Source organism: Dasypus novemcinctus, chromosome 25 (genome assembly GCF_030445035.2).
Source record: "Dasypus novemcinctus isolate mDasNov1 chromosome 25, mDasNov1.1.hap2, whole genome shotgun sequence".
Classification (NCBI taxonomy): Eukaryota; Metazoa; Chordata; class Mammalia; order Cingulata; family Dasypodidae; genus Dasypus; species Dasypus novemcinctus.
In genome coordinates this window covers 48899364-48919259 of record NC_080697.1, presented here as the reverse complement: position 1 = coordinate 48919259, position 19896 = coordinate 48899364, and the positions used below count along the sequence as shown (strand labels likewise).

General features: G+C 38.4%; 1 protein-coding gene across 6 annotated transcripts in view; it reads right to left on the bottom strand.

Moving 5' to 3' along the window:
• Window positions 1-19896, bottom strand: part of DLGAP2 (DLG associated protein 2) — a 1108217-nt gene that overhangs the window by 79333 nt on the left and 1008988 nt on the right. For all 6 annotated transcript variants that reach the window (XM_058287984.2, XM_071211854.1, XM_058287983.2 and 3 more), the window contains one exon: window positions 5418-5565. In XM_058287984.2, the coding sequence (XP_058143967.1) occupies window positions 5418-5565 (148 nt within the window). The remainder of the gene's footprint in view (window positions 1-5417; window positions 5566-19896) is intronic.

Below are 19896 nucleotides of genomic sequence, written 5' to 3'. Positions count from 1 at the left end.
AAGTAGTATAAGTTATTTTCAATTCTTTTTAAGAATATGAGAGTCTGCTTCTACTAGTTGTCATTGAAATGAATCACAAACTGGGCACAGAAGCTAGTAAACCTCTCACCATGACAACAGCATAAATCCAAGTTCAAAGGAGAAAAGAAATGGCTGGATTGGTTCTCTATTTGCAGTAAGTTGCTCCTACCTACATTCTATAATTTTTTTTTTCTTTTGTCTTTAGCCTGGGATACTATTATACTCATTTCATTTGATAGTTTAGAAGGTAAAGTGTTTTCAAGCCTGTGATTTAATCTCCTTGTGTGGACTCACCCTAAGAACTTAAAAGTTCCAAGAGTATTAAAAAACTGTCATGACTTGGACAGGGAAGGGATCTCAAGTTGATGGGCACACATGTGCCACATGGACTTGACCCTCAGGCCAGGTGAAGGCCTTGGTTAGGATGTATGACCTATGGAAGACATGCTTTCCTTACAGAAATACTCCTATACTTCCCATGAGCCAAACCTAGAAATTTTACGGGGAAATCCAATAAAGTGAAATATACTATTAAAATAAGGTTGAAGAGAGTGGGATGGGAGAAACATGAGAATTTTAAGAAAGGAACACTGAAACTCGACTGGTATATGTAGATGCTCACAGGCATACAGGAGCAATGTCCATAGTTTCGCTTGGACAAAAATCAGCTACTCTAAGTGAATGGTTTGCTCATTGTGGTTGAATGGAACTTTTATAAATGGCCCTTCCCAATCACTCATAGATTATGGGTATATCCCCTGGGTGCATTTTCTACAGGTTATCATGTATATACATAGGAGGATGCTTGTTAGTAAATTGATAAGCAAGGGTTCAGGCTCTCTGGAGAGAAAGGCACATGAAGGAAAGAGAATGGAAATAGCTAAGAGAAGAGCGCAGGAATAATACTTTCGGAGGGATTCCTAAGTGCCCTTGTGTTTTCTCTCCAGGTTTCCCCCTTGTTTTTTTCCTCTTGCCAGGGCTTATCGAGGAGCCTAAGCTGCTCCGATTCTCCATCCAGATCCACCCTGCGGCTACCACACATTACTGTTCTTCTCTGCTCTGGCCCCTCTCCTGCTCCACTGCACTATTTAACCGCCTCCCACCTCGTTTCTCTGTCTCAGTCTGACAAATCTACTTGGCAGTCCGCTGCTTAAATTTTTTTCACTGGCATCCAGCCTTCAAGTGGAAGCACAAATTCCTTAGCAAGGCCCTTCACGATCTGGACCCTGTTGACCTCTGCTAACTCATTCCTCCCCCAGTTTTTAGACTGGAGTCATGCACTCAAGTCATACAAAAATAACGCGATTCCTCGAATTCCAAGCATGCCTTCCTTTCCCCCTGGCCTCTGATTTTGAACGAGCGGCTCCCTCTGTCTGGACTCTCTTTCCCCACCCGGCTCACTCTTCAACACTCTTCAGACCTCAGCTGAGAAATCCGTTTCTCAGTCCCCCTCCTTCTCTTCCCTCCCCTTGGGCCTCCACTACTTCCATACAGCGAAGAGCCGAGCAGAGGGTTTGGAAACCGAGCAAATGCCATTTTGGGACATACCGTGCCACCTTGCATCCTGAAAGAACAAGGAAGCATCTCTTCTTTTGGGCTTTCCTGTAGGGGACTAGGGGTGATACAAAGTCTCTGCCCCAGAAACACCGGCAAGCTTGAGATGCCCGAGGGAATGACAGGCCGAGCCTTAGAGGCTTCGGTAAATGTCCCCTGGCCTCGATTTCAGGCCTTTCACATGGGGAGTGAGCCCTGAGGTACCACAGGGGAAGCGGCTCAGTACCAAGGGGGACTGGAGCCAGGAGTGAGCACAGGACTCCTGGGTGTGGTTTACTCCTCTGTGTCTGGGCTCTGGGATCTGCCAGCCATGGGTGCAAATCCCTGCTCTACTATCTGCTTGTCAACAGGCCATTTCATTTAGACTTGGCTCCTTTATTGATAAGCTCTTTCAGATCAGCAGCTGTTTTACTCCCCTGCATTCCTAAATCCCCAGCAGAGGACAGTACAGGGAAGGCGCTCCAATAAATACTTGTTCAGCATGCATCTGTAAATAAGCATTACACCTTTCTCAGTAGTTCAAGGATTACAGTAATTGACATAAATCACCTAGCACAGTTCCTGGAACTTAGTAGCCTTCAGTAAATGGTAACCACTATTATTATTTATCAAATGGGGGGCAGATTAGAGGATCTAAAGGTCTCTGGTTTAAAGAATGTGAAAAAGGTGGGTATTATTCCATTTAAGGAGTAGTTTTAGCAAAATAGAGGAATTCTTTCTTATTTTTAAAGAAACAGAACACTGGATTATGAGTAAGATGGGGCAGTAAACTCATAAGAAAAATTCAACAGTGTTCTCTAAAACTTTAGAGAATATCATTCTAAGAATGAAAATGAAGTTTGGAAGTCCCATGCAACATACTGATGAATTGTTAAATCTAAAAGGTCAACAATGAGTAAGTAGCCAAATGTCCTGCCCCCTTCCCCACCCTGCAAGGATTATGACAGCAGCACTGTGAGTCATCTGTTTATGGTTCTAGAATAGCAATAGTTTAAATGTGAATTTCTAGCACTTTCAATGAAATCTCCTGGTGAAATTTTATGAGCAATTCTGATATCTCAGGTTGGTCAATAAGAACTTGTAATTTCATGTATACTCTTCAAACTCCAGGTGCTAGTTCCACATGTAATTTTAATGTTCAATAGTTGCAAAATTCCATAACAGCCAGCATAAGCGCTTTCAGTAAAGTGCCTAAACTGTCTTCCCAGGTTCATGAACTAAAAGAAATCAAAGGTGAGTTTAATGAGTTCAGTCAAGAAACGGCTTAGAGATAAGCAAATCTCACAAGACCTCAGTTAGATTTTTAATTTCATTTTTGCATGTGAGAAAAAATTGAGCCTTAAAGACAAAAAGAAAACTTTTAACAACTTAATCTACTAAATTCCAGTAGTCAAGAGAGAGCATAGAAGTGTTACTGATTCCAGATATTTTATCCTCTATCACTTGAAACGGCTTTCTTCCTTCCTTCCTTTTTCCAAATAGGCCAGGGTTTGACACTGAATTACTAGAAGTTTGTTTCTAGGTTTGATACAAATCACATATTGCTGATTTTCCAGGATTATTTCAAGTAAACAATTTTTTTTTTCAGAATTAAAAATTGAGCTCAATTTAAGCTTATTTCATAGAACTTAGCAATAGGTATGACTTAGAATTCTAAATTTCAAAGTCACCAAATAAAATAGCAAACATTCAACTTGTTTGCTTTGCTATTATTTGCAAAGATGAAACTTTTAGATAGAAAAAAAATTGTGAGAAAAATGTTATTTGTGCTGACTCAATTTGCAAATCCTATCTTGGGTTCACTAAGAGGACATTTAGTGTTCAGAGTACTAGTAGGTTTCTGCACAATAATGACCATGAAATCCAGAGAAGCTCTGAAGGTTTGATAAGGACTTTGGAAGAGGTAAGGCATCTATTGAACTGAAACCTGTTTGTTGAAAGCAAATGAAGAAAGGAGAAAAGAACTCTTTACAACTGTGGTGAAATCACTGTGCACCTCTGTTAAGAACTTTGTTGTTGAGTTACATTTGACTTCAAAATTTGTATTTTGGTAAATTTGTTATAGTATTAGAAAGGGCATACGACATCTTTAAAGAAGGAAGTCTGCTTTGAGGGAAGTTATCTACATGTTGGGAAAAAAGATGTTAAAAACTGTCGTTCAGTTTATCTGTCTCTCAACTAGACTTTTTCTATAGACTGTGTCCTCAGGTAATTAATTACAATAATCTAGTTGGTGATAACCTATAATTAAAAAAAAAATATGTATATGTGTGTGTATATATAAATACATACACACACATATTTTTGCAGGGCAGTGCCTGGTGCAGATGGTAAGGTAACCAAACAATGGTTCCCATTTGCTCAGGACTTTTCGCCTGGGACATGGAACTTTCAACACTAAAGCTGGGACAGTTCTGGTTTCCTGTTATTAGAGAAAAAGTCAGTGGTGCTCTCTTTGCTGCAGATGAAGATTTAACCCTGTTTTTAAAAAGAAAATAGCACCTGAGTAGATTAAAAAGATAACATCTTTCTTGTGCTGTGGAACAGGAAAAATCTTGCCAGTTCAGTAGAAAAAGTCCAGAGCACAACTTTTGGACTAGAAAAAAGAAACTATACAGTGAAAAGATTATCTCAGAAGGAACTTAAAGCCTTCAGGATATTCAACCCCTGGCAAGTCACCCAAGCCTCATGGCGTTATCTGTAATCAGAAGGGCTTTCAGTGCCTAGAATTATACATGAGTACTACAAATTATTATTGTTAGAGTAATAATAATGAGGCTATTATTTACTGAGTACTTACTATGTGCTAGGCTCTTTACACAATAATCTCAAATTCATTTTGTTATTCTGCTGATTTCATTACATGCATTATGTCATTTATTCTTACAATATGATGAAGCAATTGTTACCTATAGTGATGATAAAAATGGAGTTAAGAAAGGCTAAGGAAGGTTCCCAGGGCCAAATAGTTCACGGCAGGTAGAGGGAAATAGTGCCAACTCTCTCTGACTCAACGGCCTATGTGCTGTTGAAGAAAATATGTGTAAGCCTGAAAAACTCAAGGTTTGATTAAGCACTGCTTTTAAAAGCAGTTAAAATTAGTAAGTGAGCTAATTAAATTTTTTAAAAATTAAGTTCTTACCTAAATAATTTATCCTATAATATATGATGGTTAGAATTAACAGTTAATATTTATTTTATTATTGTGTATCCTTGAAAGGTTCATGACAGATAGGAAAGTATGCTGGCCTCATTCTCTCAGCTATATCCGTGGGACACTCAGTAGTTGGGATCAGGCCTAATTTAAAACACCGACGTGGCAACAGCATATCCTATTTGTAGCCAGAGGACCTAGCAAGAATTAGCCCAAGAATTAGCCTTATAAACTCAGTTCTCAAAGAGTTGACACTGAATAGCACAGCATAATTTGAAGTCTTCCTACTAGGCCTTCAGAGGTCTAATTTGAAAGACTCCGCTGAAAGCAACTTCAGTCAGTGCAAAAATCATCATATATCCTTTCCCTGGTCCCATTTTATAGAAAAATTATCCTGGGGGGAAAGGAAGACATTCTAAATCATCAAAAGAGGCTAAGCTGACCACTTATCAGCCACTCCTTACCAAGACGAAAGCAGTGCAGATGTGACAGAGTAACAAAGGCCGAAAAAGGCATCTTATTACATTCCTGGGCTTTTAATCAGCCAAAAATAATTCCAGGCAGGAACTTCAGGTATATTTTTATACTACGTAATAGAGGCTTGTGCCGGTCATGAGGGAAGACCTTTGTTACAGCATGGCTGCAGGGCTTAGACCGCAGGGGCGAAGGATTAAGAGCAGCTCCCGACCTGGCTCACACAGCTGGCTTGGCTCAACGTGCTGACAGCCCTCATGTAGCTCTGGTTCCTGGAGCGAAACTTTGGAGAGTTGTAGTTGGCAGAGGGATCCAGGCCGAGCCCACCAGGCACGTCACTTGCAGCTTGCAGGTAGCTTTGGCTATTAAAAACAAACAAACAAGAAAAAAAAACAAAACAAAACTAAGAGGAAAGGCATTCCATGAACATCCATTGAAAGGGTGTAGATAAAAATGATCATGTGAACGCAAACTAAGAGGCTGTTATAACATAACATTGGCACCTGAATGTTTGTCTTTTAATGGATAATGGCAGCTTGTGCAAACAGGCTTGCGGTTCCGATCTACAAATGTGAATTTCATCAGAAGCAATAGGACAGGCTCTTTACAAAATTGCTTTGAAGCCTGACTTTTTCTGGGCTGGTAGTGCAATTAGGATCGTTCTGCATAAAAAAGCGCTGGAAGGACTGCAAACTCATACACCATAATAGCAAACTCGGCACCTGGAGTTAAGCCAAAAAAGAGCTATGAAAGATTCATAAAAATCATATTAGCTCTTTTGCAACTCAGGAAAAAAAAGAAAGGCATCATGTTCAGTTTTAATTTATGTAAAGGTATCCAGATTATGCACATAGGCAACTGAAAAGAGTAAACTGAGGAATCAAATCCATTTTATTATAATAATAATTTATTTCCAATTTTCCTTAAAAATCAATGCTCTCCAAGTCTTCTTGCTATTTTTTTCAAATGTTAAAAGTATGCAAAATCCTTGAGGATGCTTATAAGATTAATGGCAATTTCTGGCAAATCAAACCCCTTTCATTTCAATTTTCCTTGACAAGCTTTCTAAACTGTATAAAAATTCAATTTTTCATAAAAAAAATTTGGGCAGAAATTATTATTCTTTCCTATTTTGGATCATACCAGGGACGTTAAATACCATTCATTGACTAGACCTTTCTATAAAAATGTATTATAAATATTAGGATGATAATTCTGACTCCATAGTCCATAATTAAAGATGTTTCTTACTTTTCAAAGTAAACTCCAGATGTAATTTGTTTTCTTTGTGATTTGCTTCTTTATTTAAAAATGGGCAGCAGAAAAGAATTGGACTCAGTTGTAAATTCTGATTAAGAAACCTCCATTAATTACATATTTAAAAGTCATTATTTTGCTAAAAATATTTTTTTGTTTTAAAAAGCATGTTGAACACACTCCATCTCCTATGTCCTTCCCCTCCAATAAAAACAAAACAAAACAAAAAGCAAATGAGAAAATCATTTCAAGCAAATTCCGCTTTTGGCATCTAAAAAAGTACATTATTTTACTTATGCTTACTCTTTGCTCTTTGGTCCTGGGTGAGAGTCAGGAAGCAGGTAGCTCTGCAGCAGGTAGCTGGGGGAGTTACACAGAGTCAACAGAGCAACCTCTTCCTTTCCTCACTCCATCGACTCTGCCTTAGTCAGCCAGAAGGGTGCTGAGGCAAAGGACCAGAAATCCGTTGGCTTTTATAAAGGGTATTTATTTTGGGTAAAAGCTTACAACCATAAGGCCCTAAAGAATCCAACTCAAAGTGGCTTTCTCACAAAAGTCAGCTACCACTTGTTGAAGCAAGATGGCGGCTGGTCTCGGCCTCATCTCTCCTTCCTGGACTTTCTCTTCCTCTTGAGGCTCCATGGGCCCTGCTGTTTCCTGCTCTCAGCTCTAGGCTGGCACAGGGCTTGCCTCTCAGGTCTTCCTGTATCAGTCTCCACTTTCTGCTCAAGGTCAGCTGCAAACTATCAAGCAAAAGGCTCATCTCTCTTCCCAAGGACCCAGGATCAAAACGACAGAGTTCTCTCTCTTCCTGTGTGTCTTCTTGAGTGAGTTCCCATTATATGGGCCCACCAAGGGGGCGGGGACTCAACTGAGTCACGCCTGACTGACAGAGTTGAATCAAAGCCCTAATCTTCACAAGTAATTTAATCAAGGAACCCTCAACTGAATCCAATATAATTCAAGGTGTCACATGCAGCAGGGCAGATTAGTTTATAAGCATAATCTTTTCTCTTTTTGGGATTCATAAAATAATCTCAAGCTGTCACAGAGCCCATGCAGTAAGAGAGGCAAAAAACCACAGATATGCAGTTCCTTGCTTGTGCCCCACACTGAACTGACCAGATTCAATGGGAGTAGCAAAATGTCAGTAGTGTTCCAAGACCCTGTGGGTATGATATTTGGGCTTGCCCATGGCCCTGCATGTAATTATGGCTTGCTTCATTTGCATATTTGTTTGTGTGTTTTCTTAATATAGTGTTATTTGCACAGGGAAGGCTCCACACGATGGTGTGTGAACCTCAGGTAGATACCTTCTTCCATTGAGGCTTCTGGTCTTTTTAGAAATATAAACTTTTTTTAAATTCAAGTTTTGGTTCATCACTTAAAGAAAAATCACCTTTGTAGAAACAAAATATTATTTTTTCTTTTAAACATAGACTCACAAAAGGTAACATTTACTACAATATACCTTTCTAAGCATTTTGCATTGCACTAACCCATTTGCTGGGGATTGAATCATATCCCCCATAAAAGACAGGTTCACATCCTGGTCCTGTGAACCCATTTGTAAACCGGAATTTTGAAGATGTGTGGACTCATTTGTAAGATCTTCAAAGAAGATGAAGCCGATTGAATCAGGCCCAGTCTTAACCCATATGAATAGAATCCTTATAAGCAAAGGAATTCTGGTATGCAGACACCATTTAATGATCATATTAACCCTATAAGATAAATCTACTAATAATCCTTATTGTACAGAGGAGGAAACTGAGACCTGAAGATGTTAAGTCACTTTCCCAGAGTCACATAGGGTAAATGGCAGAGCTAGATTCTGAATCCAGGCTGTCTGGCTCCAGAATTCATTCTATGAACCCAAATGTCACAGCTGCTGAGACAGAAGCCCAAAAGATACAATCCTCTGTTCCCATATATAAATAGTTTAAAAACCCAGCCACATCAGGCTTAACAGTAGCACGTATTCTTCAACTATACTATAGTGTCCAATAAGCCAGCTATCCTTATGAATTAAAGACCTGGAGACCGAAGAACTAAGAGTGGGAGATGCAAGCGAGAATTGGTGCAGCAGAAGCCAAGGTTGCCTGCAGCCATATAATATCCTGGGCTCGAGGACTGCCTAGGTGCCTCTCCCCGTCACTCCTCCCGCTTCACTCCTTGGAAACTGCAGACTGTTTTTAAATGACCTAAAAACCCGTCAGTTATTCCCTCAAAATTCTAATTCCTAGTTTGACATCCCAGTTTTCAGAGACTGAAAAATATTTTCATATATACTTGGGTGATAGATCAGAGCATTTCAAGGAAACAGTAAAAAGTTTACTAGCCTAACATGAAAATATTTTTAATCTAGGTTTTTGCATTTCAAATGATGCCCACATTAGAGAGTCATAAATGCATAAGTAGAAACCTATTTTGGAGTGCTATAAGAATAAAAAAAAAAAGGAAGCATATAAAAGAGAATAATAGGTTTCCTAGTAGTCTACTTATTTTTACTTGCAAATTATTCCAGAGATGTTTGTTGAACCATGGGCTCACAAAGCAGTTTTGTGACATCTGATCATTATAAAAACAAATTTATATAACAAAAAATATATACCTAACCAAGCCTCTACTCTAGTTATTTAGATCCATATACATGTACTTAAAAACACAAAGTAAACAGTCTCCTTTGTCTTTGTCACCTCAGAGAAACAAGAATGATTACATGCAAGATGCATCAAGGAGAAACACAAGAAAACAAATTTTTTTCATGCTAAATGCGTTCATTTCTAATACGGAAAGCATTTTTTCACTTTTATAAATGGAAACGGGCAGGAATAGCATGCATATCTGTAAAAAATCTGTCTTTCCTCTACTGAATTAAATGGAAAATGGTATATCCTAAACAGCATTAGGGATAGATGTAGCGCTGTGTGTGAATGTGTATAAAGTATTCCTCCTACAAAATGGAACTTCTGATGTCTCTCAGTACCCATTTCACATAATCTCACAATTAATTACTTGCCTTCAGAAAATGGGTTCTTTCCAGACTATTTCCACATTGAGAGTCAAAGTGCTTAACTGTTAAGTCTAGTAGCAGGGTGGGGAAGTCTCTCTTACTAGCTTTCAGTGATGAATGCATGCTTGTTCCCTAATTGTGTGCCTCGGGGAAACAGCCATATTAACACATAACTGTTCATGAGAACCACTGCTGCCCCACAATCCCTCTCAACCACCGTCTCCAAAAGCCAGAATATGGCTTTGCCAACCTCCCTCATGCTAAAGATATCCATGCCACCCAGCTTCAGTCAGTAAGTCCATGGAGAACTCTGCTGGGGGTGTTTCTGAGAAGGATTTTTTGAAAAGGTGAAAACCATTCTTCTCCTGCCTTTGACTGCTTTTCTCCGAGAATGTGCTGTCCGAAGCTGCAGCAGCCATCTTGCAGCCAGCTGGTGAATGGGAGCCAGGTTGCCCAGAGGTTGACAACAGAGTTCTGGAGATACCGACCTAGTTTCGTAACCTGGTTGATTCACTGAACCTGCTGGGTAGTTCCTTCCTCTGATTTCTTCTCAGTTAAGCACACTATAGGGCCTTATCCCTAAAGCCAGTGGCAGTCAGGTTTTTAATTACATGCTGTCAAAATGTTCCTAAATGGAACACAATCAGATGACTTTCTGGCACGTCTGCCTCAGTAAGTTTGGTTATGAAGTGCTAGAAAGACCTTTTAAATACGGTAATCATAAAACATTTAACGCAGTTCATTCTGTGTTCTGGGTACTCGTCACATTCTTTAAGCATTTCAGCACGCACATACATAGTCCCCAGATAAAGAAACTCTTGTCACAGAGGACTTAGGGAATTAGCAGAGTCCCACCATGATTAGGGAGTAGAGCAGAGATTTGAACCCAGGCATGGCAGGTCGGCAATGCTCTGAACCACCCCACAATCTCAAGGACATTGTGACAGTGACGCCGTAGAGACTCTGACTTTCTTGTGTAGAGACCATTTGGAGCTGGGGGGTCCCTTGGTACTAGTCTGGATGGACAGAAAAATCCTAAAAATAATGTGGGTGGACTTAACACATCAAGAATGCAGTGCATACATTCTGGTATGGTACAGCTTGCATCTTTCCCACCTTCCATACAGTTTATAGGCTAAATAAGATAAAATATGTCAGGTTCCAAACGAAATTTCTTTCACCTTATTTTAAGGCTAGGAGGGATCTTAGATAAATCATCTTATTTTATATATTTGGAAATGTGTCCCAGAGAAGAAACTTTACTTGTGCCAACAATTTATTAGTAGATGAACTTCCTGGAGACCAGAGTTCAAGACTCCTGTACGGTTCAATGAATTTTCTACAAAATGATGAAGTTTCTCTTCACTCCTTATACTTACCCTTTTGCACCTCCTTTTATCACTTGAACCTACTTCTCTTTTTCCCTGTCTCTCTGCTCCCATCATATTTATTAATTTACTACATAGCAACTCCTCAGTAGAGAGAGATTTGTCCCATTAAAATAAGTTCTGCAAATTTTTCTTGAGCAGACTGCCAGGAATGGTGCTAGGTGATGGAAGATAAAAAGATGAAATAAAAGACGTCCTCAGCTAAATTTGAATTTCAGATAAAGGATGGACAATTCTTTAGTATAAGTCTGTACCAAATCTGGGACATACTTACTCTAAAAAATATTTATTGTTTATCTGAAATTCAAATTTAGCTGGACCTTTTGTGATTTTATTTGTTAAATCAGGAAGCTCTATGAATGAGGCATGTTTTCTCTCCTTGAGGAGCTTATAGTGTGATGAACATAAATATTTTAAATCTAAAGTGCTAAAAGAAGTACAGAGTCTATGCCAGCATGGAGTGGGGAAGGGATGAGGCATGTTTGAGTACTGGTGCAATTGTGTGGTGTGGCTGGAGGGTGGAGAGGTGTTGGGGAAATGGGTGCGAGAGAGAAGTTTAGAAAATAGCCTGGAGTGGGAACTTTGAGTGCCTTTCTAAAGAGTTTGAAATTTATGCCATCGGCAACAGAAAAACACTAAAAATTTTGGTCAGCAGGATTGTGAGATCAGAACTCAAGAAACTCTGTCAACGAATTCGGATGTGAGGATGGGGAGACTAGCAGGAAACGGCACTGCTGAAATAATCCCATCCGGGGGCAAAGCAGAGCTGAACCAAGGCAATTTTCCAGGAGAGGTGGAAGAGTGACCATTCCAGTGGTACTACTCATATAGAGTGGATAGGATTAATCGTTGATTAGTCGTGGTTGTAAGGAAGAGAGAGATAATTGGGACTCCAAGGCTTCTAGAATTTTTTGTAGAGACAGGATACACTCTAGGAAGAGAAACAAGTTTTAGAGGCTGGACATGAGTTGGATTTGGACATGCTGATCTTAAGGTATTTTGAGAAATTCATGTGAAGAAACAGAGCAAATATGTTGGTCAGAATTCTGCCTTTGTGAGCCACCAGTATAGATGTGAAAGTGTGGAAGACGCAAGAGTTTTAAAAGAACCCCCAAAAAAATGGTATGAAAGAGAAGAATCATAAGGCTAGAAGCATTAGGAATGAGGCAGAGAACGGTGAGTTGCCAATCACCAAAGGAATTTAGAGCAAAAAGAGAGAGGAGGGGGACAGCCCTGGGAGCCAGTGCAAGGAAGGGGTCAGGAGGATGACCTGGGCACTGTGTCACATGCTGCTAAGAAACTAAATAGAATGAGACCCAGAATAGGCTATCTGCCTTAACAATCTGGAGGTCATTAGATACTTTGGAAGGAATAATTTGAGTGCATTTGGGGCCATAACCCAGATTGCAGTAAAGTAAGGGTGAGAAAATGGGAGTATAAGTGACAGTTTTGAACAATTTGTCCAACTGGTCAGTAAAAAGGAGAGAGTACAGGGGTAATTTGAGAAAGGTAGTGAGGTTTATGGAGTGGAGGGGACAGTGTGAGCATGCGTGTTTAGAAAGTGATGGTAAGATGCCATTGAAAAGAAACTCAAAGATCTACTCCAAGATGGATAGGGTCATCTTTCTTGTCTCAAGAAAATGCTTTATCTTTGGTCAACATTGCACTAGCCATCAAATTTACCTTAAACATGGGAAGTATCCCAGCATATAGAAATCAGTTTGTACTAAGGGCTATGTGCATGTATTTGTAGTCAAAATGCCTGTGTTCAAATTCTGGCCATTTGCATATCTTTTGCGAAGTGACATTTAAAGTTTGCCCATTACACTGGGCTATTTGTTTTTATATTTTTGTTTTATGGGAGTTCTTTATATATTTTGCATTCAATTTCCTTTGTCATATATGTAGTGCAAATATTTATCCCCACTCTGGGGTTATCTTTTCAGTTCTTAACAGTGCCATTTGATGTGCAGAATGTTTTGTTTTGATGGTTAGACTATTCTAGGACATTGATCTATTTTGTGTGCTTGAGTGGTTCTCATTTCTGGCCCCCAAGGGACATCTGCCCATGACTGGAGACATTTCAGGTAGTCCTAACTTGAGGGAGGAGTGCTGTAAGTACCCAGTGGCCAGGGGCCGGCGATGCTGTTAGAAGTCCTACAGGATACAGGACAGCCCCACACCAAAGGATGCTCTGACCCAGATGCCATCAGTACTTCTTACGCCAAAATCACAGGTCACTCCAGATTTATCATAAGTCTCAGAATCAGACTTGAAAGTCCTCCAGCTCTGTTCTTTGTCAAATTGTTTTGGCCTTTCTAGGTCCTTTGCATTTCCACATATCATCTAGAATCATCTTTTCAGTTTCTCTAAAGAAGTCTGTGGGATTTTTTTTTTTTATTTCTCTCTGTGTCCATTCGCTGTGTTTTCTTCTGTGTCTGCTTGTCTTCTCTTTAGGTGGCACCGGGCATCGATCCTGGGGCTTTCTGGAGTGGGAGAGAGGTGCTCAAGCTCTTGTGCCACCTCAGCTCTCTGGTCTGCTGCGTGTCTTATTGTCTCTCCTCTGTGTCTCTTTTTATTGCGTCATCTTGCTATGCCAGCTCTCCACTTGGGCTGGCTCTCCAGGCGTGCCAGCTTGCCCTCACCGGGAGGCCCTGGGAATCTGACCCTGGACCTCCCATAAGGTAGACGGGAGCCCAATTGCTTGAGCCACAGCCGCTTCCCTTTGTGGGATTTTAACTGAAATTACATTGACGCATTAACACCTGAACAATATTGACTCTTCCAATTCATCATCGTATTATCTTTAATTACTTACAACAATATTTGTAGTTAGTGGAGAGAGTCTATGTGATGCTGAAATGTTTGAAATCCAATTATTAACTGCTGCTTTATAGAACTACAATTGATTTTTATATATTTCTCCTGTGTCCTGGCCTTAATAAATGACATTATTCATTCTAGTGTTTGTTTTGCAGTTTCCTTACATTCTCTATGCAACCACGTGGTCTGAGAATAAACATAGTTTATTTCTTCCTTTCTGGTCATTATGCCTGTCATTTCCTCTGCTTGTCTTAGTTAGGCTGTTCCTTCCAATTTACTGTTAAATAGAATTGTGGAGCATTGACATTCTTACCTTTTTCCTAATTCATTAACTACTGCATTAAACAGTTCACCATTAATGTGATGTTAGCACTAGGTTTTATGTGAACGTCCTCGATCCACTGAGGAAGTACCCTTTCATTCCTGCTTTGCTGAGAAGTTTTATAACAAAAGAGAGATTATCAAAAAGTTTTTCTGCCTGTATTGAGATGAACATATAATATTTCTACTTTATTATTGTGGTGGATCTCTTCATTTATTTTTGCATGTTATATCCAACTTGCATTCCTATGGTAAATCCTGCCGATCAAGAATAAATCCACTAGATCCTTTTCACATATTACTATTAATAGATTTGATTTGTTAATATTTTGTTAACATTTTTTTGAAAATGATTGGTCACTAATTTCCTTTCCTTGTAATATTTTTGATATCATAGTTATGCAGGCCTCATACAATGAGGTGGAAAGTAATACATTCCTTTGTGCTCTATTTTTTGAGTTTGTGTATTATTTGTATTCTTTATTCCTTAAATATTTGATGGAATTTACCAGTTAAATGATTATGGCTGGGAGTTTTCTTTGTGGGAATGTTTTCATTACTGAATTAAATCCTATTAGTATATAACAGATCTATTCATATATTTTTTTCTTATATGTTTGTTTTTCAAGGGATCTGTCAATTTCATTAGCTATAGAATTTATTGGCGTGAGTTTTTTTAACAATATTCCCTTTAAATGTCCATTTAAAGTCTATTGGATCTGTAATGATTCCCCTCCACTATTCCTAATACTCATAATATATGTTTTTTTCCCCTGCCATGATATGTCTTACTAAGGGTTTATCAATTTTACTCACCATTTCAGAGAAACAACATTTGACTTTGCTATTTTTATCAAAAGCTTATTTTTATTTTAGTGATTTCTACTCATTATGTTTTTCCTTCTTTTAATGTAAGTTTGATTTGCTCTTCTTTTCCTAGCTTTTTTATGTAGAAAATTAAATTACTGATTTTGAGCTTTTCTACTTTTCTTGCATAAGCATTTAATGCTATACACACTGCTATAGATGATTCCAACATATTTTTAAATGTTGGACTTTCATTATCATTCATTTTCATTTTCCCTTGTTATTTATTCTTTGGCCTATGACTTAATCAGAGATGTATTGTTAGTTTTTCTAGATATTGTATTGTTTTTGAGAGACCACACCATAAAATTCAACCTTTGAAATTTAACATTCATTTTTTCATTCATATATGGTCTGTTTTGGTGAGTGTTTATTCCATTTGTACATGAAAAAAGTGTATTTTAGAGTTTTGCGGTGTGGAGTCTTATTAATATCAATTAGTTCAAAGTAGATTATAATATTGTTCAAATACTGCTAAAAATTCTCTATACTTACTATTTTTTTGTCTAGTTATTCTATCAGTAGTCAAGAAAGGGGTGTTAAGATCTCAAACTATGTTTGTGACTTTATCTATTTTCCCAGTGTCTCAGTTTTAATCATGCATTTTGAATCTGTTATTAGGTGCATACAGATTTATGAATATTGGACATTCCTGAAGAATTTACCCTTTTGTAATTATGAAACAATCCTTTCTATCCCTCTGATCTATTCTTGGCACTAAAGTCTACATTGATATGTGCTAACACAGTCCCACCAGTTTTCTTTTGTTTTCAGTTTTACATGACAAATAATTTTACATCCTTTTATTTCATTCTATATGTGTCTTTATACTTAAAGTTCATTTTTTTTGTTAGACAGCATAAACTTGGGTTTTGATTCCTCCCTCCCTGTAGCTGAGCGAGAAGGTTTCGTCCTCGCTCAGGCCCAAGAGTCGGAGGGGCTTGCTCCTGCCGAACCACCGGCGGGGGGTGCCCCAAGAGGGAGTACCGGTTCTCCAGGCGTGGGGGACGCGCGGTTAAGGAAAGACCACGGAGACCGCTTGAGCGCAAGAACAGGTCTGCTTTATTACGGAAGTACACTTAGCTATATAGGGTTGGGTAGAGGGAGGGGCGTGATGAAGGGAGGGTTGGCTAAGGGGCGGCTGTGGACAGGCTGAAGCTGATGGATAGACCTGAGGTAAGCAGTTACTGGGGAAGAGGGCAGATTGTGGGTTGGCAATATGGGCGGGACTGGCGGGAAGGACGGCGGGGGCTGGAAGGGGAGGAGGGGTGGAGAAAGGCGGCAACACCTCCCCCCAGGATTAAAATCGCTGTCTTTTACTTATTAATTCCATTTATATTTAATGTAACAGTTATAATGGTTTTGTTAAATTTTACCATTTTGCTGTTTGTTTTCTATATATCTTATTCATCTTTGGTCCTTCTGTTCCTTCTTTACAGTAGGGACCATTTTTGGTTAATCAAATGAAAATATTGTTAGTATTGTACTTTAACTCCCATATTGGCTGTACAGTGCAGTATTATTATTTTAGTGGTTGCTCTAGGGCTGCACTGTCCATTATGGCAGTTACATGTGGATATTCAAATTTAAGTGAAAAATAAATTCTCTTGGCTTTCATTTATTTAAAAAGTCTTTATTTTGCCCTTATTTTTGAAAAATATTTTTGCTGGATATAGAATTCTGGATTGATATATTTTTTTCTTTTATCATTTTAAAGATATTTTTACATTATCTTATGGCTTCCATTGTTTCTGGTAATAAGTCACCGTAAGTCTTATAGTTGAATGTACCCTCTTCTCCCAGGTGATTTTTAGGTTTTTCTCTTTATCTTTGACTTTGAGCAGTTTAATTATTATATACTTAAGTGTGGATTACTTTGTATTTATTTTGCTTAGAGTTCATTGAACATTTTGAATCTGTAGGCTTGTTTGTTGTATGTTTCTTTTATTTATCATATTTGTGAAAAATTTGACCATTGTTTCTTCAAATATTTTTTCTGCCTTATTCCTTCACTCCTCTTCTTCTATTACTTTAAATACATATATATCAGTCTACCTTTTTCAACTTTTAATTTTGAAATATGTTTATTTTTATTACACTTCTAACCTATTTATTTTGAAACTTATAAGCAGAAAAATAATACAAACCCTATATAGACAACTCAATATAACCCCAATCCCCCCAGATACCAAGACCCACCAATTGCAAAATTTTCTCTCCATCAGTCCATCCATCCATCCTTCCATCCATCCATCTACCCACCCATTTTCTGAACACTTGAGTTGTAGGTTGTATGAATCATAATCTTTCAGCACCTAAAACTACCATGTATATTTCCTAAGAACAAGGATATTTACTTATGTAATCACCTTAATTGCAGTTATCAAATTTAAACAGTTTAACACTGATATAAAGTTTACAGGTTATATTCTAATTTTTTCACAGGTCCCAATAATGTCTGTTTGATCCTTTTCTTGTCCCTTGCTAGATCTCATCCAGGATTATGTATTGCAGGTAATTGCCATAGTCTCTTCTGTTGTTCTTTCTTTTTTTCAAAAAAGTATGGGAACATATACACAATATAAACTTTCCCTTCTACTTCAGTCCTAAGCATAACATTCAGTGAGATTAATCACATTCACAATATTGCAGTACCTTCGTCCACTACCTTCCATTACTAAAACTTTCCCAATTCCCCCAACAGAAAACTTTTACCCATTATGAACTAATTCTCTACACCCCTTGCCCCCTGCCCCTGGCAACCTGCCCCTGGCAAGCTCTGTATGAGCTTGAATATTCTCCAATATGTTCTTTATGGTTACCATGGGGCTTATATTTATAACATCCTAAATCTACAACAATCCCATTTGATTTGATACCAATTTAACTTCAAGTATACAAAAATAATATTTCTATACCCCTCCATCCTCCCACCTTTATGTACTTCTTGTAACAAATTACATGTTTACATATTTTGAGTCCAAAACCACTGGCTTATTTTATTTTATGCATTTTCCTTCTAGATCCTGTAGAAAGTAAAGTTACAACCCCAAAATACAATAGCACCGGTATTTATATATTTACCCATGTAACTCCCCTCACTGGAAATCTTTATTTCTTCATGTAACTTCTGTCTCTAGTGTTCTTTCCTTTCAATGTGCAGAAATCTTATTAACATCATTGTAGGGCTAGTCTAATGATGACAGACTCCCTGTGAATGCTGTAATCTCTCCCTCATTTTTAAGACAGTTTTGCTGAATATTTTGGGTGGCAATTTTGCTCTTAGTACTTTAGATGTCATTCCACTGCTGTCTTGCCTCTATGGTTTCTGATTAGAAATCAGCACTTAATCTTATTGAGGGTCCTTTGTATGTGACATGTTGCTTCTCTCTTGCAGCTTTTAGAATTCTCTGTTTATCTTTGGCATTTGACAGTCAGATTATACAAGCTGCAGTATGCGTCTATTTTGGTTTACCCTCTTTGGAGTTCATTGAGCATCTTGGATGTGCATAGGCAAGTCTTTCCTTAAATTGGGGAAGTTTTCAGCCATTATTTCTTTAAATATTCTTGCTATTCCCTTCTCTTGTTTTCCTCCTTCTGGTATCCCACAGGTTCCCACAGGTTCCTCAGGCTCGGTTCCCTTTTCTTCTTTATGTTCATAAGACTGAATGCTTTCAATTGCCTTATCTTCAAGTTCACTGATTTTTCTTGTGTTGGCTCCATATTGCTATTGGTTATTATATATATATATATATTTTATTGTGGGCTTCAGCTCTGTTTGATTCCTTTTCATAATTTATATCTTTCTATATTGATCTTCTCTTTATGTTTGTTTATTGTTTTCCTGGTTTCCTTTAGTCCTTTGTGTTTTCCTTTAGCTCTTTGAGCATATTTAGGAGCATTTTTCAAAAGTTTTTGTCTCATGTCCTAGGTTTGGTCCTTCTTATTGACGGCTTCTAATCTTTTAATCTTCTGATTTCCCTGGGTCATCAAGTCCTGTTTCTTTGTATGTTTTGTATTTTTTTTTTGTTGAAACCTGCACATCTTGATATTTTGGTAAGTTATTGCTAAAATGTAGACTCTCTGGTGTTTGTTTCATAAGTTTTTATCCATCTAGTGTATGACCAAGGTTTCCTTGAATGCCAACAGCTAAGAAATAAAAAAACAAGGAAAAGAAAGAAAATCTTTCCCACTCTTTGTCAATTGGCCTGAGCAAGTGCTCTCCTTTAATGCTTATTCATACAATGGATTATATGAGAAGACTCCAAACCAGAGCATGGGGGGCCTCGCTGACCCTTTCTGCACATGGATCTTGTCTTGGGCATGTATATGACCCTCAGTGTTACCCTGGTTACATGGGCACAAACACCCACTCTTCCCTAGGAAACAGTTTCCTCATGTTCCTGGGCACTGCACTGCATATGTGACAGCCAGCAATCCCCTGTCCCAGGCAGAATGACTTGACTGTTCTCTCACAACTTTCTGTAGGAGAGTTCTGTGAGCTTCCTTCCACATGCATGGCAAGTTCTGGGACAGTGAGTCCCTCAGGTCACCTCCAGATAGACTGGATCAGACATACATGCTCCCAGTGTGTGCATGAGACGTACTCCCTCGACAACTGGGAATATGTTTCCGCTTTGGAAGTAAGGGCTGGCTTTGTGCTAAGCTGGTAAAGGGTAACCTTTTCTTGATTTGGTGTTTGCCCCATCAATGTAGTCTTTTAACTGTTTTTCTGGATCCCTGAAAAAAGATGTTTCTGCTAGTTCTTGCTGGATGTTCAAAGCTTCTGTGGAGGGACAGAGCTCTGGAGCATCTCACTCCATCATCTTCCATGGGTATCTTCTTCTCTCAGTTCATTTTTTTGATTATTCCACATATTACTCAAGATGTGTTTTTCTCTCTTTCAATATTTTACTCTTTTCTTCAGATTTAATGATATCTATTGATTTGTTTTCAAATCACTAATGTTTTCTTCTGAAACATTAATCTGCTCTTCAGCCTATCCAGTGAAATTTTCATTC